At 34.8% G+C, this 27,836-nt stretch overlaps 2 protein-coding genes across 4 annotated transcripts in view; both read left to right on the forward strand.

The window, feature by feature from the left end:
• The first annotated feature begins 4,214 nt into the window (after window positions 1-4,214).
• LOC150103142 (uncharacterized) lies at window positions 4,215-19,461 on the forward strand. The gene is made up of 2 exons (XM_090398027.1): window positions 4,215-4,907; window positions 17,448-19,461. The coding sequence occupies exons 1-2, from the start codon at window positions 4,832-4,834 to the stop codon at window positions 18,437-18,439; spliced, it is 1,068 nt and encodes a 355-aa protein (XP_090254153.1). The 5' UTR covers window positions 4,215-4,831; the 3' UTR covers window positions 18,440-19,461.
• A 3,780-nt stretch (window positions 19,462-23,241) lies between these two features.
• LOC150103143 (uncharacterized) overlaps window positions 23,242-27,836 on the forward strand; it is a 120,952-nt gene continuing 116,357 nt past the window's right edge. For 2 of the 3 annotated variants that reach the window (XM_090397668.1, XM_090397666.1), the window contains exon 1: window positions 23,242-23,503. Coding sequence is in view for 2 of the 3 variants with exons in the window: in XM_090397666.1 (XP_090253792.1) it covers window positions 23,494-23,503 (10 nt within the window). In the remaining variant the exon portion in view is untranslated. Of the gene's footprint in view, window positions 23,519-27,836 lie in introns of all 3 variants that reach the window. The other variant, XM_090397664.1, reaches the window with a different exon arrangement.

Here is a 27,836-nt window from a genome sequence, read left to right on the forward strand (position 1 = left end):
GATCTTGTTAGATCATAAAAGAAATAAAGAAATCATGGAAGAAATGAATGAAGAACCAAAAATAGAATATATCCACAACTATAGATGGAAATGGAAACAGGACATTGAGAGAATGGACAATAGTAGAATCACCAAACAAATCCTTGAATACAAACCGTGGGGAAGAGATCAGTTGGAAGACAATATAGAAGATGGAGTGAGACCGTAACAGGCCGAGGCCTAATACAAGATAGGAAGAAGTTGATGATGAATTTGAATATGCAACAGAATGTTGTTGAGACAATTTCTATATAGTGAAATTAGTTTTCCACACACAATTTTTTTAATTGAAATAATTATTAAGATAATATTTATACCGAGATATATAATTGATTTTGAATACACAAAGATTGGTTATTGAGATAAGTTAATAATAACATACACTCAAGATTTGTTTACAACATATAATAATGTAATTATTTATATTTATGTAATTGTAATTATTAATTATTTCAATTATAGCTTAAATATGTATCGAAATAATTCAAGACAGTGGAACATACAATAAATGCGTTTTGAGCCACTGTTCTGTTTAAGACAAAATTAAGATCAGCCTGTAACTACTGTAATAGTTCTATATGATAAATTTTGTTTATAAAGATTAAGTAGACTAATGGTCCAACAAATGCGTCAGCCATTTGTTGCGAAACGTACCTAAATATTCCTATAATATTTGATTCACAAAATAATAATAACAATAATAACAATCCATGTGATTTTTCTCTCAATAAGATATATGAAACAGAAATGAAACTAATTATTTTTGAACACACACACAATGGCTCCATGTGTGTGTGTGTGTGTGTGTGTGTGTGTGTGTGTGTGTGTGTGTGTTTAAGAGAAAATGGACAAACGGAATGAGATTATAATAATTATTATAGCTTATGAGGACAGGTGGCTCCTCGCTGTCTTCAAAAGTTAGGACTAAAGGGGCTCCTCCTACTCGAGGGGAAAAAGCCGTTACAGTATTTATTTTTAAAATATAATTAATCACGAATACATGTATAAAACTATCAAACTAATAATTTTATATTAAAATCGCAATACAAATATTAACGAGGATTGAACTGAGAATTAGAATTTATGATATTATTGAAAGCCAGCATTATTATACGATGATGTGGATCCCAGTTAAAAGCAATCCATGTGTTAAACCTTTTCAAGTTAAGAATTCAAATGAGTTTCTGTCAACATTTTATAAATGTTTTATATTTGAATAAACACACTCCATTATTTATTTATTTATTTTCTCAACAACCAGCTCGACAGATCTAAAATCAGTTAACGGCAAGTGAATGTCACCAAAAGACACAGTAAATATTTACTTTAGATAACTTACCAAAAGAGAGCAGTTACTTTATCCCCCCCCCCCCAAACACAGACACACACACACACACACACACACAAACATCACCTCTTCGTGCGATGATAGTAGCTGACTTCGCTACATGGGAATTCGAGATCGTTTTTCACGTTCGAACACGATAACTGACCAAACTAAGGGTCAGTCTTTATCTGATGTACTAAAGCTCTCTTGGGAATTCCGGTACTATTCAAGAATTGAAAAAATAATAATAATAAATAATAATATATATATATATATATATATATATTAATTATAATAATAATTATTATATATATATATATTTCTGTAAAAAAAAGGAGAAGAAATAAACACTTCTTTTCGCATTTATTTAGGTGACATCAATTTAAAAATCATTACAAAGTAAATAAAATAAAAAGAAAGGAGCCAGTATTATTAATTTACATCTAAGAAGAATTATGATGATTATATTCTTAATCTGATTATAAAATTTTATTTTATTTTAACAAAATGAAAATTAATGCGAAATTTTATTCTGAGATTTAAATGATAAAAAAATTAGAATTAAATTTCTGATGGGAAGCTAATAATACTTAATAACAAACAATGGGAGTACTGTAATAATATCCTATACACCACTTTAGGGTACATATCACGAATTTCATGATGAATTATTTCATATTTTATTTTATGATCATTAAAATATTTAAAAAAACGCCGGCCTAGTTCGCAGATTGTGGGAAATTCTCCTCTCTTCAACCAAGGTCGTGGTTTAGAATTCCTACAAGCACATACTTGTGAGATTACCAATTATTGGAAGCAACTTGAAAATAGTTCCATGTTTGGTCCCCAGAGCTAAGTTACTGGATTATCACGAAATTAATGTTTACTTCACGGTCATTACCGATTGGAAGTGACATGAAAAGAGACTCAGCCAATACTAAATACTATTATTATTATTATTATTATTATTATTATTATTATTATTATTATTATTATTATTATTATTATTCCTGATACCTCCAAGGAGTCCGAAGACTCATCGTGGGAGGACACCTACAACTGTCCTCTATATAAACAAGAACAACAAGATTACATAAGAACAAGAATTAGAACTACCTCATGAAGTGAACCTCTCGTGTAATACTGATTAATAATAATTATGCTAATAACTAAAAAATGCTGGAATAAAACTAATTTTTAAAAAGAAATTAATAAATTAGATTTCAGTTTAAAGTTATTTATTATTCAAATTTATATATCTTTTATGTTTATTGTAAAATTTTATTAGTTTTACAAATTAATTGCAATATTTTAATTTCTATAAAAATAATTATAATTTTATAAACTCAGTCCCACGTTTAAGAAACCATCGATATCGATAGATAGCGAAGGCAGCATATACAGTATATGTATATAGATAAATGTTTACAAAGATGGGGGGGGGGCAGAACTTCCTGGCTTGCGCGCAACAAGTTTAGGAAGCAGTCGAGAACAAAAAGAAATCATATTTTGATAAGCAAATTAGTATAACTAATTTTATTATGTACATATTATAGCAAATATGTATTAATAATGTGTAATAATTCTTTATCTTCGTATCTACAGTCGGTCATAAGGAGGTAGCAAGGTTTCCCCCCGAAAGCTTGGGTTTTTCATTCCACAGAACAAGCCAAGCCCAAAACAGTAACAGTATAACACTTCGCACTTCGTAGCTTTAGATGCTTTAACCATAATTCAAAAAACAACTCATTTTCTGCGCCATGTGATGAACTACAATTATGAAAACTGGAACAAACTTGGAATTACCATTCTTAGCGAAGACATTGAGTGTTTTCTCTCCTATATTACGTCATTTGGTAAATCTTGCCTTTATAGCAGTATTTCCAACTCATTCATAGTAGTATTTCCTCTTCTGACAGACTGATTCGACTTTTATGAAGAAGTGGAGGTCAAAATTTTACTAAACATACAGTTATGAAAAAGGACGATACCTATATCGTTCGGTCACAGAGGGAAAAAAAAATGTGAATTGATATTTAGTACTCGAATTAGACTATCCTCTGTGATGTTACTTTTTTCAGTAAATAAATAAATAAATGATGTAGTTTTGGATATGTATCTGTAGAGTTTCAAAACATGACGAAAAGTATGATTTTCTGTTTATTCATGGTATGCTAAACCTTTTAGAGCTCTATATAAGAAAGATTGGCACATTAATGTGATTATATTCATATGGTGTACATGTATCGAAAACAGTAAGCAGCTGTACTTCCCATTTGGGCTGTAAAAAAAAAAGTCTGTACTGCATACATTAATGTAAGAAAACTGATGTGTTGATTTGTGACCATCCAGTTTTAGAATATGATTACTTATTTCAAAACAGCTGAGAAAATAAATGGGAAAAATGGCTCATTGAAAGAAACGTATTAAAAAAGGAATTAGAAGTAGAGAATAAGGGAGAAGGGGAAAATAGTGAAATCATAAGAGAATATAATATACAAAAGGATAAAAGAAAAGAAAGAAAGAGAGGTGGAAAAGAGTAGAATAAAAAATAGGAGACGTTAAATTTGTGAGTTCCCCACACTGAGTCAGGCGCAATAACTAGGCCAGTAGGAAGATTTCTTGTCGATGGAGCAACAACTAAAAAGTCTGGAGGCAGGCAGATGGCACGCGGAGAAGACGTAAGCGTTCCAAACATGTAAGGAGGCTTTTCTATTTTTGTCAGGGAATCACAGCATGGCAGCCCGGATTTCAAGACATACTGTTCCGAACATTGCAGTAGCTCGGGCAGAGTTACGGACCACTTTGCATCACCATTCGCCGTAGTTTATATTCCACAGCAGCGGAGTAGACGCCCGCTGTACTCTTTCACTCCTTCAATCGCAATCCGCCAATCCTTTCTTCCCCCTTTTCCCCTACTAAAGCCAGCTGGACCTCTTCGCCCTTACTTGACCCCTGATTCCTAGGTCACGCCGTTTCCCCGGCTTCCAACAACACATCGCTACTAGAAGCTCGGAGTGCGTCTCTCCGATCGGACATCCCACGAGCGGCGTCTTCTGCCGAACGTTGTGCAAGACACACGAACACCACTTGTTTTATCACAGCCTAACCCCGTCACGAGCGTTCTGATCGCAAGGGGAGACAGGGGAAGCTTAGAAAAAATCGTTGATTAATTCACCCCCCCCCGAAACGAAGAGCTGTACTTCGACTACTGGAAATTTGACACCAAGAGCTTGCATCTTCCCCCTACTACATCACCCTCGTCTTCCCCGACATCCCTTTTATCCCCCCCCTCTCTTTCTCTCCCCCAAAGTACCATCCCTAGCGTTCTTGGCCAGTGCCGTCAGTCAAAGGCTAACACAGCTCCAGGCAACACCTCTTGTGACCGGTGTCCTTCAGTCTGCAAGTACATCAGCTGACCTCTGACTTTAGAAAAAAAAAAGTAAACCGAAGGTGTCGCCTAAGATGCCGCGAGCCTTTCTCATTACTAACCGCCGGTATAATACAGACGTGGACTACGAAGATAGCTACAATGTTCGAGGTAAGACACTTTTCTATTGCATAATAATAAAACCATACATAAATGCTTGCTATCAGTTGCCTCTGTTTACCATAATGTCAGCACCTTAATCATTTTAACTCTTGACTTCCACAGTCAACTTTTAACCTTTCTGTTCTTTTAATTATGGTATCCTCTGTTGATAAGTCTAAGCATGTCGGAATATTATCCTCAAAATATTATATAGTCATACTTTAAGTTCAATGCTTTGTCTACAAAGCAATTTTAAGGGACTCCATTGACTACAATTTTAATAAAGTCCCTGCAGGTCAAGTTAAATTCTTTACTATTCCATAGATCACCATTGACATTCAACAGGATCTTAATTATTTTTATGAAAAACAAAACTTTTTTTTTCATTTTATTTAGATTAGTTTCGTAAAGATTTACTCCAATTAGAAAATTTCAAAACTGAGCTTTTGCTTTTACCCGATGTTCCTGAACAAAAACTACATCTAATAAAACTTTATCTGTTCGGATATGAATGGAATTATTCATATTCATTTATATAGGAGCAAAAAAAAAAAAAAAAAAAAGTCTGCAGTTTAGTATCAAAAGGAAGCATGCAGATTAACATGAATCTAACCTCTGGTCATGTTGTGTAATAAGTAACTTTACACAATGTAGGAATAGTCAGTTGAATGAAACAGGGCCCTTAAATGCCTATAGCAGAGTCATAAGGCAAAAACAGAACGTCTGCGAGAGAAGAATCATTCATTAGCCAGAATTCCCTCTTCTGGATAGCATCCAGCATTTTTAGAAGATTGTTGGTGGATCACCCTAAATGTGTGAACTATATTTCAATATTGGGTGCATTTGGAATTTATATAGAGTTAGGAGGTTACAAGCGAGAAGTAATGTTTAGAGCGCAAAAGTGCATCGCATTTTGGAGATACTTTATGTGATGTGCTTATACTAGGAAAAATTCATCCCAAGAAGAGAGATCTCAGTATTATGAAAAGTAAGCAGAAGTGAAGTGTAATATTTCTTGCGTTAAACAAAACAAGCTATTTTGGTAGTACCCATTTGGCAACATTGTCCTCACCTCACTGAAGAAAACTGGAATTTTGGAATGCATACACCCTACAAGGATTAGCAAATTAAGAGAAATTTGAAACAAAGAGTGTTATCAGTTACTATTACTAAATTATTATTTTTAGTAAATAAATTAGGTTAAAATTATTAATTTTACATATTAATATATACTATATATATTTTATATATATTAATTTATACTTGGTAGCTGTCTCAGTTTTTCTAGTTTTGTTTCAAATATTGTTTTCTTTTCTGCTATTATAATAAATATATATATAAGTTACATACATTTACTATATGCTTTTTTTTATTAATTAGTTTGGTTTCAATTTTAAGGATGAATAATAGTGTCGGGTAATTTTAAATATAAAAAGACGAAAGCTTTTGAGGTGATAAGTATATTCTGAAGTTGTTTTTTTTTTTATGTGTGTGTGTGTGTTATGCACAAATTACAGGATTATTCACCGGTTGCAAGAAGAACGCTAATTTGTTATTTTTTTTTTGTAAGAGCAACTTTCCTTTTCCTGGTAGTTATGTAATTCATTCATTTCCAATATGCAGTAGTTTTACCGCAAACTGATTCGACGAATTGATGACCAATCACAGTTAAAATTGCATCACGTTTATTGAATGTTCGTTTGGTTTTACTCATTATGTTTGTTTCTTTATTTGTTACTAAATTAATATTTCATGGTTACCCTCCATAATGAATTGATTTAACATTCTTTCTTAATGCAATATGCTTTTCAAACAACTTTCAATGCTTAAAACTTGTAAAATGCTTTTAGTGCACCCTATGTTTATCCTTGTGTTTATAACACAGCCGAAGTATAAATTCCTGCAGTTATTAAAATCAGATAAATGTCTTAATTATTAGTACAGAAAAAAAAAACGCTAACTTAAATATTAATATGAAATATACTTAATTATTTTGTTTTTGATTCTGGAGAAATTTATATATATTTTTTCCAGATATATTGGTCATAATGACTTTTTATGATCATTATATCAGACATATACTGTACTTGTATTTTAGAAATATTAGCTCCTTATTAATCTTGTGAATGAAATACAAAATATTCTAGATGTAATATTTAATATTCTTAAATACTAAACATTATGTAACACTTTAGCAGACAGTAATGAAAGATGAAATGAAGTAAAAGGAAAATATTCATGAATTATTAATACTTCAATACTTCTTCATATGTAAATGATGTGAACTGCATTACTTATTACTGTTTCCACGCCAGAGATTATGCAAAAACTTTGCACAACTAATAACTTACTGGCTAATGTGTTTGAGAATTAAATGTAACGCAAAGCAGAAGATTTGGCTTAATCTGAACTTATGTTTGTTTTATTTTTAATTTGTAAATGGAATGTTACAAAATAGAAAGAGTTCATATCGTTTTCATAGGCTACTAAGATTGCAAATGAATTCTTTTAGTAACGTTTAGAAATATACATTTGAATCGATGTATATAGGAATAAATAGGAAACATTATATTCAGAAAAAATATAAAGATAGAGACAAGTTAGTTAAAAGACAGGCAAGAAAAAGATAAGAAAAATTACGTGGAGAGTATAAGGAGATCAGATGACAAGGAAAATCCTCTGAAAGAGGGAAGCAAGAAAATCCAATAAGGTATAAAAATGGTCCCCGAAGGTTTGCTTATCTAGATTACTTTATAACATAGTCATTTATTGGTTTATGAAAAGGTTACAAGTATGAGAAGAAATATCACATTACAGCTGCATTGACATAGTTTCGATATCATCAGAGCACACTGATTTACAAGCAGAATCAGATACATTGTAAGACAGCTGAAAAAATTGGATTTAAATATGAATAAAACAAAAGTTCTTAAATTGAACAACAAATGCCGGAAAGAAATATAAGCTGACCAACACTGCAGAAGTTAAGAATTTTATATACTTGAGAACTAATATTGATACTTGAAGGGGTGGAAGTGGCAAGAATATATAACGCCAAGACTGAACTAGTGCAAATACTACTTTCGGAAGATTAAAAAGTAAATAGAAATCATCCTAATGTCACAACAGAACTAAAATAAAGGGCTTTAATAACAATGTAAAGGCCATATTATTATATGAATTAGAGACGAGGAAATTAATAAAGAAATAGGAAGCTAAATTAAATAGTTTTAAACGAAATATTTAAGTAAAATATTAAAAATATTTTGGCCATAGCGTATAACAAATGATGAGTTAATAGAAATCGATTGGATATGTACAGAGAATGGACAGAGGAGAAAGGTTTCAATGTAGCGTTGATAAACTAACTTGGGCAAAGAACTTAAAAAAAAAAAAAGAAAGAAAGTTCGCTGTTGAGAGAGAGCTGGTTATAAGTAGAATTGCAAAAGACGGTGCTAACTGAAGAAAATGGATCTCTCTTGCCCTTGTGTGATACGGGGCATGAAGAGGATAGATAGGTACATTTCATAAACTTTTAAAATCCCCTTATATCGAACATTGCCATCTCCTCCCCCAATAAAGTTCAGCCAGTGGTTCAGCTAAAAATTGCATTCGGAAATTCTGTAAGTTTTATTCTACTTCTTTCTTGTCCTGTAGCCACCGAATGTAGTTTCAATTCTTAGGACTTCTTGTTCATCCTATGCAGTGTGGTTAAAGAAATACATAAACACAGGATCGATTCCAGAATAAATAGCAGATAATTTTATTGTGTGAATCCCACCCAAAAAAAAGTTGTCAGGTTATCACACATTCAATATTGTGAGTGATTTAAAGTAGATAATTTTTTCGTGCCAAACATGGATTTTTTTTTTTTTTTTCCCAAACCACTTCGAAGGGCGCTGGGATGATGATCTCTCACTTGGAGATGAAATCATCACCGCTTAAAACACGTTCACAAACACGCAAGACTACGTTGGTTGAGGAATGGTACTGTCCAGTCAAAGCAATCATGATCGCGAAAGGCTGTTAGCGTGTAGTATATTATTATTCAAGCTACTTCAGGCCTCCAGTAAGCAGGACAGTGGTGTTACACCAGGAGATGGAAACTATTTATTGGCTAAAGGCTTTTACAGATCACCGAATGCATGCGGTGTGATTCGAACCCACAATGTGTTGGTTTGAAACCAAATGCGCTAACCACTAGGCCAATCGAGTGATTTAGCGTATCCTTTTAAATCAGCCGTTCTCTGTGAAGTTTCTAGAACTGGCATTAGACGAATTCATTCACTATCTGTTGCCAGATAGTTTTTTCCTTTCTTTTCTGATAATAATAATAAAAAACTTATCTTTTTTACATATATGTTTATAGTAAGTTAGGTAACTCCGATAGCGAGAAATACAAACTGATATCCAGTCGATGTGCTCTTAAAATAGTTTTTTAAAATAATAATAATAATAATAATAATAATAATAATAATAATAATAATAATAATAATAAACATTTATAGTCATGAAAGGTTATGATGTAATGTGTTATACTACTAACTGCTTGGATTTTCAGGCATTGTAGAGAATTAATAAATGAATTAAATTCGATCAAAATTTTGAATTACGAATGAGTCCACCTTTAAAATAACTAGAAGACATTAAGAATATAAGTTTTATTCCACTGTTTGCAAGTTAATTTTTGGGTTTCACGCTACTTTTAAAATTAGTGTTATATTAACAACTTTTAAAGAGACAAAATGTAACGCAATCAACCATTGCGAAAATTCTTCTTAATACTGGAAACAATGCGATAACAATTTTAAAAGCAATTACTAGTTGCAAATTTATTATTTAATTCAAACAATTTTCTTTTGAAAATTGTCTACTTTATTCTAGATTTTCCTTATATTATACGATAATGATGATAGTCGTGATCATCTTTCTTTCAATGTTAAACTAAATTAAAAAGAAAGGCAAGAAACTCTGATGAACAATGCTTCTTACCTATTAAAAATAACATTTAAATCTCTGATTTCTTTGCTGTATTTAGTAGCATTAATTTTCTTTTTTTAAAACAATGCTTACCTATCGTAATAACTATGATTACATAAAAGTCTTGCTGTTTCTTTATAAACAGGTAATTTTATTAATATATTATAAACATATCTGTATTATTATATTTCATAAATTATAGATGTATTATTATTATTCATAATATTTCTTTTAAAATTTTATTAATAAATCTATACATTTCAGAATTCAGGCAGAATTAAAACACACCAAAATATTTAATGTATAAATAATTAATATCAAATAAATTAATATCTCCAAACTCGAATGAGGATTGTGGGAGATTCATTCAATCCAATACCCTTGGAGGGTAATGGATGGCAATGCTGTACTGAGGCTCGGCTATTGCTGTTACCCTCCTGCCATGATCAGAGCTTTAATTGCTCATAACACCTTATCTCTACACTGTCCTCTACAGATAACGGGGAAGATGAAAAGCATTCTTGCTTCGCCCCTTTAAGCCAGTCCTTATAAGGATATAAGGCCAAACTCGAATGAGATAATTCTGAGTTAATTCTGGTAGTCCAGGAGTGGCTTTTGCCTAGTGTGTGATTGTTGATTATGATCTCGAAAAAATGAAACGATATTATAGATATGTTAATATGAAAGTAGATATTATATTATAGATATGTTAATATGAAAATAGATATTATACGCGCGTTTTGATCTCTCCTGTAGCGTCAGCAGCGTGCTCGTTCAGCAGAGCAGGTAACACTTTTTTCGGTAATGCAATTTTTCCGGTAGCGGTCAGAAGAGACAAGGCAGGTCTTGCCCCCCCCCACATTAAAGCTTTCGCCTTGACATAGATTTGCCTTTTGACGATCTCAGTTTTAAAGAACTATTGGCTCTTTTCAGGCATTTAGGCAACATACTAAACACAAAATGGCCCGACAAAATCGGAAAACACCAGGTTCTTGAAGTGGAGACAGAGGACCTCCAGCCCTCTGAACTTCCTCCCTCTTCACATGACAACGCCAGCGAGCCAACAACAACAACTGAAGACATCCCTAATTCAAACTCCAGTGGCTTTCAGGTCAGAAGGAAGAAGAGAAAGTCCCCTGCAGCAGATCATGAAATAATACCCCAGCCCTTGGAAAGTACAGCTCCAATGGACACAACAGCACAACCTGTTGAAGAAAGAGCGACGGACTCAGGGGCACAACCCAAAGAGAGGATTCCTCCAGTTATTATAAGATCAAAAGAAAAATGGTCATCAATCGCGGAGACAATGAAGAACAGCAACATCACATTTACATCAGCTAAGAACAAAGATGACGGAATCCGAATTCAACCAGAAGGGGCGTTGGACTATCTTCGGATAACCAGTCTTATGGACGAACTGAATGTTCCATATCTCACATTTCAACTCAAGAGTGAAAAAAACCTAAAAGTAGTCATCAGAGGTTTGGCAGAAACCATTACATCTGATGAAATAGCTACTGATCTCAGATCACAAGGCCTTGAACCTATTAAGATCTCGCGCATGTACCGTGCAGACAAGCATCCCGTGCCTCTGGTCTTAGTGGAGATCAGTAAAGCCACAGAGAAATTTACGACCTTAGCTTAGTCTGCAGCTTAGTCATCAAGATCGAACCACTCAGAAGAAAGGCATGCGCCGGTCAATGTCATCGCTGCCAAAAATTTGGGCATGCACAAAAGTTATGTAAAGCAGATTACAAGTGTGTAAAGTGCAGTGACAGCCATCCCTCGCACACTTGCACAAAACCACGGTCTACACCTGCTAAATGAGAGAATTGTGGCGGCCCACATCCAGCCAACTATAAGGGCTGCTCAATTCACCCTTCTAACCTACAGAAGACAAGAGCGGCGTTAGCTCCCGCCCACTCAGAGTCAAGCCATGAAACCTGCGCCAGATTTCACAGCGCGAGGTGTTACAGCCGATAAAACTTTCGCTTCTACGGTTTCTCAGCGAATTTTACTCGGAGCCTCGGCAGCTTATAGCCAAAACTCTGCACTGATTCTTGCTGCCTCACCAGGGGAGATGCTAACAGCCTTTAGCAAAATGAATCCCAGCCAAGCCGACACCAACAAATTCCTCAGGAATACCCAAGTCATCTTCTCCATGATCAACAAGTGACATGCTCTCCTGCATATGGTTGCTGATATCCCAGATATTTTCTCGTTGCTCTGTAACACTACTTATTCACCTAAGCGGCTTTTCATCCCAAGCAACTCATTCAGGAGGTTTCCCGAAAGCTTCTCTGCTTTTCGTTTCAGGCGCTTCTGCACTGCCCTGAATAGGGTGAGCCAAGTGCTCGTTAATCTTTAACACAAATCTATTTCCTAGCGATGAAGGGATAATAATCCAGGGGATTGAGGTCCATCAAGCCACAGAAGTTACAAGTTACAAACTCGAATGAGGGAGAAGTTTGAAAGTTTTTGACGTTGACGAGAACGAACGAATTTTAGATTGATCCTGATTAGATTGCACATATTGATCCTGATTAAATTGCATATAAGGTTTTTCAGGAATCTCACATTGCACTGGTGCTGATACAGTTTGACTCCTACTGTCTTCCCCTCTGCATGAAACATGCAAGAGGTCTAATGGCCGGCAGGCCCCACCCGCTATGAGGACCAGTGGTGGATTTATGGTATTGTAGGGAGGTAGGATCTCAATCTATAGCCAAGTAGATTCTTGACACTCCTTTTCCGTATTTTAGAGCAGTTATCTATAATATTTTGTTGATGGTAGACACCTGTGTGTCTATGGGATTTGCTAGTGGACCCTCAAAAGTCCACAGGATTATTTGTAATCTGCTCGGGACACGTTATCAATCTCAATTCTTTCTCTATCTGTGCCTTTATACATTTTTTACCTATTGTTGTCATGGCAAAACCTCTGAACGAGGCCATATTTGAAGAGGTGTACAAGGAGTTCCTCAGATTGGAAAAGTTGCTGAGTGACAACTAGCCAGGGAAAGTTAAGTTTTTTTATACTCCCCCCCCCCTCAGCAGTCACAGAAAACAAAATGGACGATTTAAGTGACGAACACATTACTCAGACGCAATCAAACTTTGTACACTCCCCAAATTTAGAAGAAGCTACATCCCAAGACAGCATCTATCAGTCCTTGGAAACAAATACAGAATTCCAAAGTCAAGAAGAAGAGGAAAATCTCTACCAACACCGAAGAACCCGAAGCAACAGGGATGGAAGCACCCAATGTACCTAAAGAAAAGGTGCCACCAGTTATCTTAAGGGATAAGGATAAATCGATTCCTGTCCTATCAGCCCTCAGGGAACAAAATATCACATTCTCATGGGCCAAAAATTCTGATGAGGGGGTTAAAATTCAACCTGCTAAAGTCATGGATTATAGACAAATGACCAGATTTATGGACAATACCAATCCTCCATACCACACCTTCACTTTACCCAGAAAAAGAACCTGAAGGTGGTTCTTCGTGGCGTAGCCAACGGTATCACTCCTGAAGACGTGATCACTGACCTCACAAGACAGGGCCTGTCCCCCAGTTAACGTCAGCAGGATGCTCAGGTAGGATAAAAGACCAATGCCTTTTGGTGCTGGTGGAAATCAGCAATACACAAAAGCAGATTCTATGAACTGACAGTAGTATGCAGACTCAAAATATCAACTGAGCCGCTCAGGAAAAGAGCATCTGCAGGACAGTGTCATAGATGCCAAAGGTTTGGGCATGCCCAAAAATTATGTAAGGCAGCCTTCAGGTGCTTGAAGTGCGGCGAGGGACACCAGACCATCACATGCGCCAAGCCACGCTCTATTTTAGCCTACTGTGCAAACTGCAGAAGACCTCACCCTGCCAACTACAAGGTATGCCTTTCCAGTCCAAAAATCGAGGATCAGCAAAAGTCAATCTTGCTCCTCCGCTTAACAACGTTATAAGCAACCATGCAGGTCGTCCCCCAGTCCGAAACACCTAACCTTCAACCACACAGGAAGGAACAACCATGACCAAAACATATGCTGAGGCTGCACGAACTAAGCCTCCTACATCTCTCGAGCTAGAAAGCTCCAAACTAACATCAGTTTTAACAGCCTCGCTTGCCACCATGCTGCAGGAATTCAGCAAGACATCACCATCTTCCAGAAAGAGATTCCTGCAAGGCCTCAAACCATTATAACAGCCATCTGTCATGAGTAAAAAATTCAAACCAAAAGCTCTTAAGATAATGGCATGGAATGCAAATGGATTGATGAACAAGGTCTTGGAACTTCAAGAATTTGCGACTCGTCTCAGTGCCGATATCATCTTAATTGGTAAAACACACCTAAGACCAGCTAATAACCCAAAAATCCGTGGATACACTATGTACAGAAACGACAGAATTGGCGTAAGAGATGGAGGCACAGCCATATATATTAAGAGTTACTTGAATCATAATACAATAGCCAAACCCCAAACAGTAAACCTGGAGGTGACCAGCGTGGAGGTACATACCTGCAATGCTGGCAGTCTCAAGATCTATGCTGCTTATAATCCTCCGAGCATTCCTCTGCTGACAACAGATCTGGACTCCATACTTGGTCCAAATGACTCCATAATAATAGCAGGAGACCTCAACTCAAAACACAGCTTGGTACAGCTCTTCAATTAACACCAAAGGCCACACACTATTCAACTTTGCAATGCTCAACTCTGCTGTTGTGGACCTATCGAGCTCACCCACTTCAGCCCCTTCAGGTAACTCAGATCTACTAGACATCGTCATCTTTAAAAATATAAGATACCAATTCAAAATCAGTTAACGAATTATCTTCTGACCACAGTCTCATAGTGCTTAATCTAGGTTCATCAGATCAATTCTCTCCTCGGCACACATTCATACCATCGGACAAGTTAGCCAAGGTTCTTCCCGATCATATTGGTCCGGTGCCTAACATCAGTAAAAAGAAAGAGATAGACTCAGCAGTAAATAACCTAACTCAACAAATTCAGAAAGCAATAGAATCAGTCACGCAATCCACTGTCTTCATTCCAGCCAACCGTATCCCAGAGGAAATCAAAAATAATCCACTCTTACCTGAAAGACAGATATATGTAGGTCAGGGTCGGCGAAACGGTTTCGACCAGACGCAGGGTCTCGTCAGGCGTACCTCAAGGAGCTCTTCTGGCCCCTCTCCTGTTCTCAATCTACGTAGCGGACATCCCTCTGAACCTGATAACAACATTCACTACATTATATGCAGATGATACATTGATGGCAAGATCTCTGAACCCAAAACTGGCAACTAGAAGACTTCAAACCAACATACACATTTTAGAAAAATGGCTGGCAGATTGTAGGATCCAAGTTAACCTCCAGAAAAGCTCAGCCATACTGTTTACTAGAAAGAAAATCCATAGCATAGAGGACATTTATTTATTGGGAGTAAAGATTCCATGGCAGATTGAAGTTAAATATCTTGGAGTGATTCTTGATAGTAAACTCCTATTCAGCAAACATATAAGTTACATTACCTCGAAGACATCCAAAGTCTTAGCACAGCTGTACCCTATGATCAACAGACAAAGTAAATTGGACACACAAATAAAATGAACAATTTACAAGATAGTAATTCGACCGGACATCACTTACGCATCCCCCGCATGGAGCCACACCACATACAAACATTCTGAAACTTCAGAGATTACAGAATAAGTGCCTGAGGATGATTCTAGATGCCCCTTGGTTTATTAGAAACTCCCAGATCCATAGAGAAGTTAATATCCCTTATATCTCTTCCCTTCTCCTAGATCTAGCTGAGAAGTTCTTTACCAAGACAAGCAACCATCCAAACCCGTTAATCAAGGAAGCTTTGGAATATAATGAAGCGGAAAGTTACAAATATAAAAGACCAAAGTCTATCTTAAGTTCAGCTGAACACAACTAATTTCACTGCCCTCAATGGGCGAGCATACAGCTCACAAACATTCCATTCAAAGTTCTTTCATTACAGACAAAGGGGAATATGAAAAGCAATTTTGCTTCACCCATCTAGCCAGAAATGTTATTCGTCGTCGTCGTCCAAACTCGAATAACTGAGAGATTATCTCCGTCGTACATTTTAGTGTAAATTCCTCACATCATTGCAAAATTTCTCAAAGATTTACACGTAGAATCGTTTAAACCTTATAACTTAACATGATGATTGTATACTAGGTTTAAAACAGTAAATGAAATATCTTTACTTTACTCGTATTTCAAAACTTCAAACATTACCTATCTGAAGTAAGTTGTTAAAATTTATAAATCAGTGAGACTAATATACAATATATTTACCCCCCCCCCCAAAAAAAAACCCCGATTTTGTGAAGTTTGGGATTCTAGCCATTTACGTATATGTAAATGTCACAGAGAGAGAGAGAGAGAGAGAGAGAGAGACTTTATACATAATACTGCGCTAAACAGTGTACACAGTGTCGCACGTCCTTGACGACTCGTCTTTAGAGGACCGTTAATTTCGGGAGAAAAAAAAAAGAAAATTCAGCTGTAACCCGAGCAATTTCCTAATATGATAGAACTATTCTAATTTTGGTATCTGGCTTCAGTTTACTCTAAAATCTTGGACAGATGATCATTGCCAGAAGAGATTTTGGAATATTTTAACCCTGAACAAGACTCGTTTACAAACTTTCATCCACTTGATAAGAGGAGTGAGGTCTGGCACGCGACCATTCACTTATTTATTTAGTAATCTTTTTAGCAATTAAGATATTTCCGGCTATCAGAGAACATTTGATACCAGCAATGACGAACTCAAAACAAAATTGTTCATCACTTCAATGTGATTAATGAAGTCCTTGTTGTTGTTATTAGTTATGCACGCGCGGCTTGGAGAATCTACTCTACGCAATTACAAGAATTTCCAAGTGTCTCTCGAGTTCCTAAAGTGCTGCATCAGTGTTGGTTTTTGAAGTCCTCTGCACGTTCAGGTCTAATTATTATGAATGACATCCGCTATCGATACATCTACTAAAGTAATTTTGCCAGAAAGGGCGTTGAAAGTCGTGACATTCTCCTTCAACCTGTATTTTGAGGACTTTAACATATCAGGCTGTCAGACTATTAAGAACGCATACAACCCTTCTTTGTTGCATCTTAATAGGAAATTATGTCAAGTGAAGTCTTAAGAATTCAAAAGCGTAAATATTTGCAAACCACAACTACAAAAAAGAGATATTCAGCTCCCTCTTGTGGTAGTTTAGGGAGACTTTCATAAAATAACAAACTTCAAAAATGCAGACGACAGTTTACTTGTTAAAGTAATTAAAATCTACATAAGTTTGTTTAAAATTTCTAATGAATATTTTTTTATAATTACTGTACTTAAAATGTGCATATATAAATCTATGTGTAATACTAGTTATTATTATAAATATTTAATGCCCCAGATGTATGGTTATTCTGATTACGTTTGAATTAACTCATGTATTGAATATATACGTACATGCATATGTATTAAATTATTTAACGGAATTTTTTTTTCTTTTTCGAAATTATAGCTAACAGTCCCGAAAGGGGTGTAAGTACAGCAGAAGGAGTCGACGCTGAGAATCGAACTTCAGAGGGTGATGTTCCTTTAAAACCAGCCAGCCCACATTCCCCCGCTAGTTTGTCCAGAAGTTTAGATTATATATCATACCTCAGTGATTCCTATACTCCTTACATTATTTACGGTCAGGTGGAGCCTTTGGGTTTGACAGTGGCAAAGAACAACAGAGAGAATGAAGATTTAGGCTCCGGACATCAAAGTGACACAGTCCATGACCTCAGTGTGCCACGTAATTGTGATATACCTCGGAAAAAAGAGACTTTTTCAGTGTCGTTGAACAGGCTGTCCTCTTTAGCGGACGTCTCAGATAACAAGACAGTAGCCCACCCGTTGTCGGCACCTATTTCCATCGAACGACAATTATGTCCACAGATGACGATATCTAGCATTTCCTCCGATGGACATATGAGCCCACTCCCGCTTACTGTTGAATGCCACGAATGTCCGGAGTGCGGTAAACGCTACAGCACAGCGAGTAACTTGGCCCGTCATCGTCAGACACATCGTAGCGTCAACGATAAAAAGGCCCGTAAATGCCCGCATTGCGATAAAGTATATGTATCAATGCCCGCTTACAGCATGCATGTACGTACTCATAGCCAGGGTTGTCAATGTCCATATTGTGGAAAGTGTTTCAGTAGACCCTGGTTACTACAGGGTCATATTCGTACCCATACGGGAGAAAAGCCCTTTAAATGTCCCGTTTGCTGTAAGGCATTCGCTGACAAATCCAACTTACGTGCCCATATCCAAACCCACTCCACTACGAAGCCTTACGTGTGTCAACGTTGTGGAAAAGCCTTTGCCCTGAAGAGTTATCTGTATAAACACGAAGAATCTTCGTGCATGCGCCTTCATCGACAGTTACGAGCAGGGTCTCATTCCAATGTGATTGTAGAAAGGGAAGCAATGCAGCCTTTACCAATCCAAATACAGGTGTGATATCATCAAATATATCTTTGAAGGCAATTTGCTGCAAATCAGTTATGTATTCCACTCAGTGGGCCAAATATTCTTTCCATTCGTAAAGTTGTCTTTACACCACACGATATTATTTTTGTTTTTAAACTATATTTCCACATTCTCTGTCCTTTTATTGTAGTAAAAAATAATAGTTTTGTATTTCTATACGAAAATGAGCAGTAACTGAGTTTAATACATTAAAGTTTTAAAAATTCCATCAGTAATATTCTAAAATCATATTTTTCAAACAGTTATCCTATCTATATCTCCTTACTGTGATTCACATTCGTTTATCTTGTCTATACATGAATATGAAAAAAAAAATCTTCCTAACTACATTACTTCATCGCATCTTTTCTCTGAAACAAAAGGGGAAAAATAGTACTATTGACGGTAATGATATTGGATTTGACGATAATAAAATATTGATGGTTGTGATTGGATTATTGGACCATGAATTATGTATTTTCCCAAACATCCATTCCATCATATACCAAATCTGACGTTTATGTTTTAATAATTCGAATGAAAATTCCAAGGACAACTCTGTTTTTCTATGTTTGTTACCACATTTGTTAAGATAATATGTGTGTAAAATCGCTCATCAACTATTAGTGGAATGTGCAATTCTTTGTATTAGTCTGGGAATTCTGCAATAAATACATAAATAAATGAGAAAATGCCTTGCCATATGAAAGACGAATTGCAAACGATCAAAATCCAAATGTGCCAATTTTTAAAAGATCAAAAATTATAATATATGAAATTATAAAACTTTTATATTCAAACAAAAATTCCTTGTCGTCTGCTTACATCTGAAACAAATTATGTAACGCATACATATTATAAAAATTGTTTATCGAACTACTGAAAATTATTCCAATATTTATTTGATAAATGATCGACATAAATGTATATAAAAACTGTATATTTTATTAATTACTTCAAATGTATAAACTAATTAACCTTCTATTCAATCTTCGTGGTGTGTAGTAGCTGTAGTATCCATATTAAATAGTCAAGTTTGTGCAATGTATTTAAATTTCAGATTTACATATTTTCCATGTATCTGCTATATATAAAAATTTTATACTTTTATAAACATTAAATTTTGTATTATAAATATATTTTTATCGGATCTTAGCATCCAGAAGATTGATATGGTTGTAAAATCTAAGTAGAACAATTTTGAGCATATTTTTGTGTGCAATTTGTATAGCCTTTCACAAGGGCAGCTATCTTGTTTATAGTGATGACGTTGAAGCGTCTCAATGGTGCCTTATCAGATCCCTCCCATTTTACCTGTGCCATGTTTATTTATTGTATTTATTTTGAACAGTGTATTTATATATATTCAAATAAAAATAATTACTTAATGAAGACTGAGTTTATTATATTCAATGTTCACAACTGTAAATATTCACATTATAAATAAGGCATTATTATAAAGTATTTACATCAGAAAAATAAAGTATGGAATAGATTATTTCTATTAATTTATTATTATACTTAATTTTTCGAATATTCACCTGATTTTTGTTCTGTACTTTAAATGCAAACTATCTTAATCTCTTAATCAGGACTGAATGATATCACAACATACAGCATTGTTTCTAGTAATGACGGCGGTTAGTCCTTATAAGGACTGGCTTAAAGGAGCGAAGCAAGAATGCTTTCATCTTCCCCGTTATCTGTAGAGGACAGTGTAGAGATAAGGTGTTATTGAGTTATTAAAGCTCTGATCATGGCAGGAGGGTAACAGCAATAGCCGAGCCTCAGTTAGAACTTCATTGGCTACAGCATTGCCATCCATTACCCTCCAAGGGTATTAATCACCGACTGTTTAAGTAAAGGTGAACTCTCAAAAAATCGGACAATTTCTAAGCCACTCCATAGTGGGCGAAAGACCGTCCATATCTCAGCGTTGGTTCCACTCAGTGACGGGCTCCCCCACCACCGAGCAGAACCGCTCAAATTCCGAAGAAAATCATTCACCGACAAAGCCCCTCAGCGGGCCGTGCCGGAGAACGCCTTCCCCGGAGACTCAAATTGCTCCCTTAAGGGCAAGAACCCTAAGAGAGCGAACTCAAAAACTCGAATCTCATCGCCCAAGGGGGGTAACAGCAACAGCCGAACCTCGGTTAAACTTCATTGGTACAGCATTGCCATCCATTACCTTCAAGGGTATTAATCACCGCATCTTATGGTCGATTGGCTCTCATCTCCGCCACCATGACGGCGGTTGCTTTATTTACACTCTTTTAGAATGAAAGATTGTAAATAATAAAAGGTATACAATATATGTGCTCAGTTGCATTTGACTTTTTTGCATATATTCTAGTTCTCTAAGTTCAAATAAAAATATTATAAAGAATATTAAGAAAAATCATAGTAAACAAAATTTTAACAAAAAAAAAAAAACAATCGTATCAAGGACAAAATGTTTATTTTTTTATAGTCACTACACGAAATTTGGTAAAGCTATAGCACAGTATCATTAGCGGGCTAAGGGGAGTAGATAATCCGGGAACAGTGTGTTCGTAGGGTGGTGGTCTCCCATCCGGTGATGTTCATCTCATACCTGAATATTTACAAATATTCATGAAACAATGGGGTGAAACCCACTCTCAATTGGTTGGAGATCAGAGATTCTTATCCACTGGTCAAGACCAGTTAATACCAAAATTAATACCCAATGGGGAGAAAAATTGAGACTACAAGACTAAAGTACTCATAGATACATCAAAATCCTGAAAAACCATCTCTCTCTCTCTCTCTCTCTCTCTCTACTGATTTACTGATTACATCTCCAATAAAAAAAATGTGAAAACAGAATTTAATAACAACTTAGAACGGTAAACATTAAATAAAGATTAAACGCTCAAATTAATGACTGTACTGACTAATGGCAGTTTCTGTACAGTTTAATATAAGATTTTTGAGACATTAATCTCAAAACATTTTCTAATTTAATTTAATATTTAATATTCCTTTTGAAATGAATATTAAATGCAGGCCTGCTCCATAATAATCTGCTTATAATCATTACTGTCTTCTGGAGTGTCTCCTTATGATAAGTGAGGATGTTCAACAACTTCTAGAGAAAGTATTTAAAAAAAGAAAAAGGAAGCATGCTCTTTGTATATGAAGTAATTGATATTGTCAACAGCGTTATGCCGGTTGAGATTATATGAAAAAGTAATTAAACAAGTAGTTTTAAATATTATTGATTGGTCGTAAGTGGAAGCGAAATATTTCCGGCAATACTTAACAATTTCTGCAGAAAATATTTGAAAATTATGAAGCAACAGATGTGATTTTTTTATGACAATTCCACGCATAAAAAGCAATAGATCTAAAAGTATTAGGCAGTGCTGTGTGTGTGTGTGACTAAATGTTAAGTAATCCTGTTCTAGAGACGAAACATAAAGGTTTAAGGTTTATAAGTCATTTAAGATCACCAATAAGTAAATAGGGTGGTCGCACACCTTCCTCATTTACTTACTGGAGGACTTAAATAACTATCTACCCCGTCTACCACTTAAAGCCATTCTCAAATATCCATGCCCACAGTGGAACTGAAATCCACTTTCTATTGATTGGAATGCCTGTTGGAAATAAAACGATATCTCTATAAGAAAATAATCCATCGAATCAAACGAAACGAAAGTACATCGCGATTTAAAGTAGTTTCTTTGCTGACACTCGATCCAAGACTTGCTGTTTACAGACGCACTGTCTTTGTTTCCAGCAAGGGACAAAGCGATGTTAATGACATACTAAAAATTGAAGAGTTGTGTATGAGTAAATAATTCGTCTAAAATCTTTTCATTACAGAGAGAGAGAGAGAGAGCGAGTGTGAGAGAAAACACTATTCATGTTTTTTTTTTCTCTTTTTTTTTGGAAATTAGAAAGTGGCCTGTTTCCAACTCTTATCATCGCAGGATAAGGTCATTAATAAGAGTTCCTTACGGTCGTTAAAAAAAAAAAAAAGACCGCACTTAAACTGGAAAGTTAAAATTTTCAGAATACAAAGCAAGTATTCCATATTATCATTTATCCTGCAATCATTCTAAACAAAATTAGACAGCATATTTATATTTATCTCATGGACAATTCAGTCACAAAAGAAATATATTTAAGTGAATAAATAATCATTGAATGAATTTAGACTTCGAATGTTTTTCCCTCATAATATGAATTATACTTTCCATAATTTTATGTTCATATTTTAAGCTTTCGCGCAGTTCCAATTATGCAGACGCCAAATCCGCAGTAACAGAATGCCAAGTGTTATTATGAATGTGAACGTTGTATTTCAGAAAATATTCCTTTCAAATTATATCCGGAAGATATTAATATAAGATCTTATATATGAGCATAAACCTAGCAATTTTCAAGGGTAAATAAATATATAAATCTGGAATAAAATAACTTTAAAAAAAAAATGTCACAGAATCATGAAGTGATTATTGTATCGCCATATTTTTCTCTCTTTTGTAATTAAATCGTGATTTTAGCATAAAAAGCTTTTGATGGATTGATGACTCTAATTTCAGTAGTTCTTTATTTTTCAATTTCAAATTTCGATACATTTTTATGCTGCATTATATATATATATATATACATATATATATATTTATTTTATTTTTTTCTTGCGTTGAGTTTAGTAGCGCAATCTGCGTTTGGGCTAAATGTTTGCTCTGTTTATTAGTAGATATTTATGATTCTCGCTCACTGATTTTGGGTTCCAGGTTATTAAGGTATTGTGTTCAGTTATTTACTTTCGTTCGTGAGGTGTATATATCGGTATTTTTGTATTTGTTCTTTGGGTACGTTATTTCGAATAACACAGGAAACAAAAATAAGAAACTAAGTAAGGGTTTAAATGTATTTAAATTATTTCTAAGTGTGACTGATGAATGGCTTGCAGGAAGAGATATGTACTTTATATATGTTTTGTATTCATGCCCGTCGGGAAACTCTGATATGCCATGGAAGCACAGAAATAAACTGTATACTTGGAGAAACTAATGAATCAATGTAAGTGGTCTGTCGGTATGTATTATATGTTTTTGTTGCCGTCAAATGTTGACTATATTCCTCATTATTGGATAACGTGTTCGAGGAAAACTGTTGCTAGCATTTGTCTCTCAGAAAGCATGTTTAGTTATGTAATTAATTGGATTTAATTCTGTGAATGGCGAATTTCTCGAGACATAAGCACAAGCATATTTTATGGTGGGTTTGGTATGTTATATTTTAGTCGCCATCAAAAGTAAACCATTAATTATTTCTGGGTAAATCATATTCGTGCACATGAAACTTATCAACCGTATTATCCGTTTATGTATTTATAAACATTCAAAATACTTGACATTTATATAAACCCATTTATAAACGTTAAGAAAGAATAAAGAAAACCACAGAGTAATAAAAAAATTAAAAAAAAAAAAGTCCAATATTTTAAGTAGTACATTTTTTTTGAACAATTCAGGAAATAGAGAATATAAGTACCATCTCGGAGGACGTTAGAAGCTGCTCACTCTTTTTTTTTTCTTTTTCTTTGTGTGAGTGTGTATACGATAGTATACAATGTATAATTATATGAATCTCTTTATTGATTTTACTAGTCAAAAATGACAACTGTTTTAGTAGCTAGTAGGATATATATATATATATATATATATATATATATATATATATATATATATATATATATATATATATATATATATATATATATATATATATATATATATATATATATATATATATATATATATATATATATATATATATATATATATATATATATATATATATATATATATATATATATATATATATATATATATATATATAAGCGCCTCCGTAGCGCAATTGGAAGAACGACGGTACATTGCGCATAAGCGCCTCCGTAGCGCAATTGGAAGAACGACGGTACATTGCGCCCTTCGATTGGAATAGGCCTAAGTTCGATTCTCGTCGCGACGGGAGGAATCTTTATCTGGTCGATTTCAATCGAAGGTGAATTAGCCGATCTCATATGGAGGTAGCAGGGTTTTTTCTCCCGGAAACTCGGGTTTTTCATCCCGCATACATACAAATCGGCCCATCAGAACACACGCAATTTACAGACAAAAATTACTAGTTGTGGTGGTGTTGGAAGTGGGCGGTAGATGGCGTTGATGGAGATGATTCGTAGTAGAGGTTAGGTGTAGAGAGAATTGTAGATGTCCTCCCACGATGAGTCTTCGGACTCCTTGGAGGTATCAGGATTAATAATAATAATATATATATATATTTTTTTTTTTTCTTTTCAGAATTCATTTTTACTCGGTTGGAATATTATGAAAAACCTTTAAAGACTAATACCGAGAGATAAAAAGATGACAAGATATATTTAAAAAGATACTACTAGTTAACTAGTTTCGTTACATGAACATCCTCAGGTATCACAATCAAAGAAGTATATAAAAAATTACAGAGACTTAAAATTGTAATAACAGAACAAGTATAAAAAGACAGTAGCGTGTTTGAAAAACAAATGCGAGTATGAGTTCCAAACAAACGTATACTACGCGCTGTCGCGAGTGCGCCAGTACTGAACAGAAGCAACGTGTGCGTCAGAGAGATTTTAACTCAGGCTGTTGTTGATATGAGAGGAATCTAGAGAAATTTCCCTGGATTCGACAATCTTTCTTTCGAGTTCATCGAGTTTCTTTTCGAGTTTGTTTGAAACTCATACTCGCATTTGTTTTTCAAACACGCTACTGTCTTTTTATACTTGTTCTGTTATTACAATTTTAAGTCTCTGTAATTTTTTATATACTTCTTTGATTGTGATACCTGAGGATGTTCATGTAACGAAACTAGTTAACTAGTAGTATCTTTTTAAATATATCTTGTCATCTTTTTATCTCTCGGTATTAGTCATTAAAGGTTTTTCATATATATATATATATATATATTACATATCGTCGTTGGTATTTTCCTCCAGGAAACTCGTTCTTTCTTTCCTTTTTTTTTAATTTATTTTTATTTATTTATTATTATTATTTTTTTAAAAATCGTACTGGTCTCATAGTCTGAGTTGCTTCGGCTGTAAATCGAATAAACGAAACTCTTTCTTATAATTAAATCTAAATACTCGATAATTGTACAAATTACAATCATTTTAAATGTAATATTCAGTGAAAATGATTTACTTATAAAAGTTTATAATACTTATTTTAAATTGTTATATTAAACTATTGAAATTATATGCTTTTAAAAGGAAACATTCAACGTCTTTCGTAGTTACTGCAGTTTGAAAACAAGAAAATGAAGAACATTTGTTATGTCAACAACGAGTTATTGACATTACAAATCTAGATAACTCGCTGTTGGTATTTGTTGTGCCTAAATGTTTTTTGTGAAAACTTCTTTTTCGAAAATTTAATTTTTCCTTCTAGAAATGAAACCGTGCGCTCTAAAATAATATGCGTATGTTAATTACTTTGTCTAATCTAAAACATTCAGCAATTGGTGAGTAAAATTTAAATTCATATTAAACTAACCACATATATATTAAAAAGAAGGTTGGCTTTGGTTAACATCATCGTCGCATGGCTCTCTTGGTGTCAAGAATCTCATTGCGATGGGTATTCTAAGAAGTACCAATTCTATCGTATCACTTCCTAGACTCCTTCACAGTTTTCATCTAGAAAAATAGGCAAACCGGCTGGAGAATACACTCAGTTAACAAGCATGATATATGGAGTTCATAGCTGTCGTTGTTTTTGTCGTAAACCAACCAACCAACTGCCTCCAGGTGAATTCTAGAGATGGGCCATTTCCTTGCCTTCACCTTGTTCTACTCTTTGAAAAATCTTCCCAGAATCCATCCAGTAAACCTCTTAACAGCTTTTGTTTCGATCATGTCAATCCTCCTTTCATCTACCAGACTTTGTCTAACACACATGCACTCAGTTTATCCCAATTGCCGACTTCCGCATCCCCCAAATCACCTTTGTTACCAACCGTTGTACATTTACATCCTCTTCTGCTTGGTCATTTGAAATCCAGGTGATCAGATCTTGCATAGCATACGAATGTAGTTGGATAAGGATTATCGCGGAAGAACCACATCCTTATCTCTTCTAGTCATTTTTCTTACTCTTATAACAATCCACTGCGTATCCTTCACCACCTTTGTAATGTTTTCTGAACTTTAACTCCCTATCCTCCATCATACCACAACCCCTTGTCTCCTCTACTTCATCCAAATGTAGTTCCATCTAAGTCTTCTGAAATTCCACTTAATAAGCCTTCGTCTCCTTCATGCTGCTTCCCACACACAAGTGGATTGGTAGCATTGCCAGTCCACTAATACTACCTTGATATTTAAACTCCAACTTTTCAAATGCTACTCCAAAGAAAGCCACATCGATCCCATGAATAAATTTACTATTTCTGCCTAATTCTGTGTATTAGCTGTTACTATTTTTTAAAAAAAAAATCTTTGCTACAACCACTGAAAAAATGCAGACTGGTCTATAGCTTGAATCCAGTATACCACTACGCTATTTTCTCACTCTTTAGGGACTGTTGCTTTCAAGACTTATTTTGCAATGGATCATTAGTACTATGAGTTTCTCATGATGACTTTGAATGCTCTAGCGAAATAGCATCCAGACCAGCTGCAGCTGCCTTGTCAATATCTAGAGTACGAAGTATTCCATAAGCATTCATTTCCAATCCTTCTACTCCTCCTCTATCAATAAAACATGCCTTATCGAGACGAAATACTGGGATAAAGTGATCTCATAAAGCCATCCCACCTGATCTAAGGGGCAGCGTCTCTACTCCCCAACCAATAGGTTGTGGGCTCAATGCTTATCTTTAGGCAGTAGAAAAATTTCATTGCTAGGTGTGAGACCAGCCCGTCGCTTATTGGACACCTGAAGTTGCTTGAATACGTCTTTCTTCATAACTATACAGTTCCTGTTTGATTGATTTTTTTCATTTATCATTCTAAGTATACAACTTGCCACTGCTATCAGTAATTTTTTCTTAAGTAGTTCACCGACTGCTGTTTCTTCAAGTTCTTCAACCAGTAATATTTCTCCAAGATGACTTCGAAATCTATCATAATCACCAAACTTGTTATTCCACATAAATTTCTTTTTCCTTATCCGGCTATTTTCCTCCCCCAGCCCTTTCCAAATAGAGACCAGCCAAATTATATTTTCCCATATTTCTTGATGTCGGGGGTGAGGTATTACCTGTTTTCTCATTTTCGAATTATTTTATTTATTGTGAAGATTTCACTGCTGATGAGCACAAAAATTAAAATCTTTACGATTCCTTAATAGTGAAATAATTTGAGACA

This window comes from Typopeltis vanoorti, chromosome 9 (assembly GCF_054136105.1).
Source record: "Typopeltis vanoorti isolate ZY-2024b chromosome 9, IOZ_Tvanoo_1.0, whole genome shotgun sequence".
Taxonomy (NCBI): Eukaryota; Metazoa; Arthropoda; class Arachnida; order Uropygi; family Thelyphonidae; genus Typopeltis; species Typopeltis vanoorti.

What these genes read in the sequence shown, in the direction of transcription:
- LOC150103142 (XM_090398027.1), top strand. Translation starts at nt 4,832, where the DNA reads ATGCCGCGAGCCTTTCTCATTACTAACCGCCGGTATAATACAGACGTG. An exon ending in AGATAGCTACAATGTTCGAG is followed by an intron (nt 4,908 to 17,447) that starts GTAAGACACTTT and finishes TCGAAATTATAG; the next exon opens with CTAACAGTCCCGAAAGGGGT.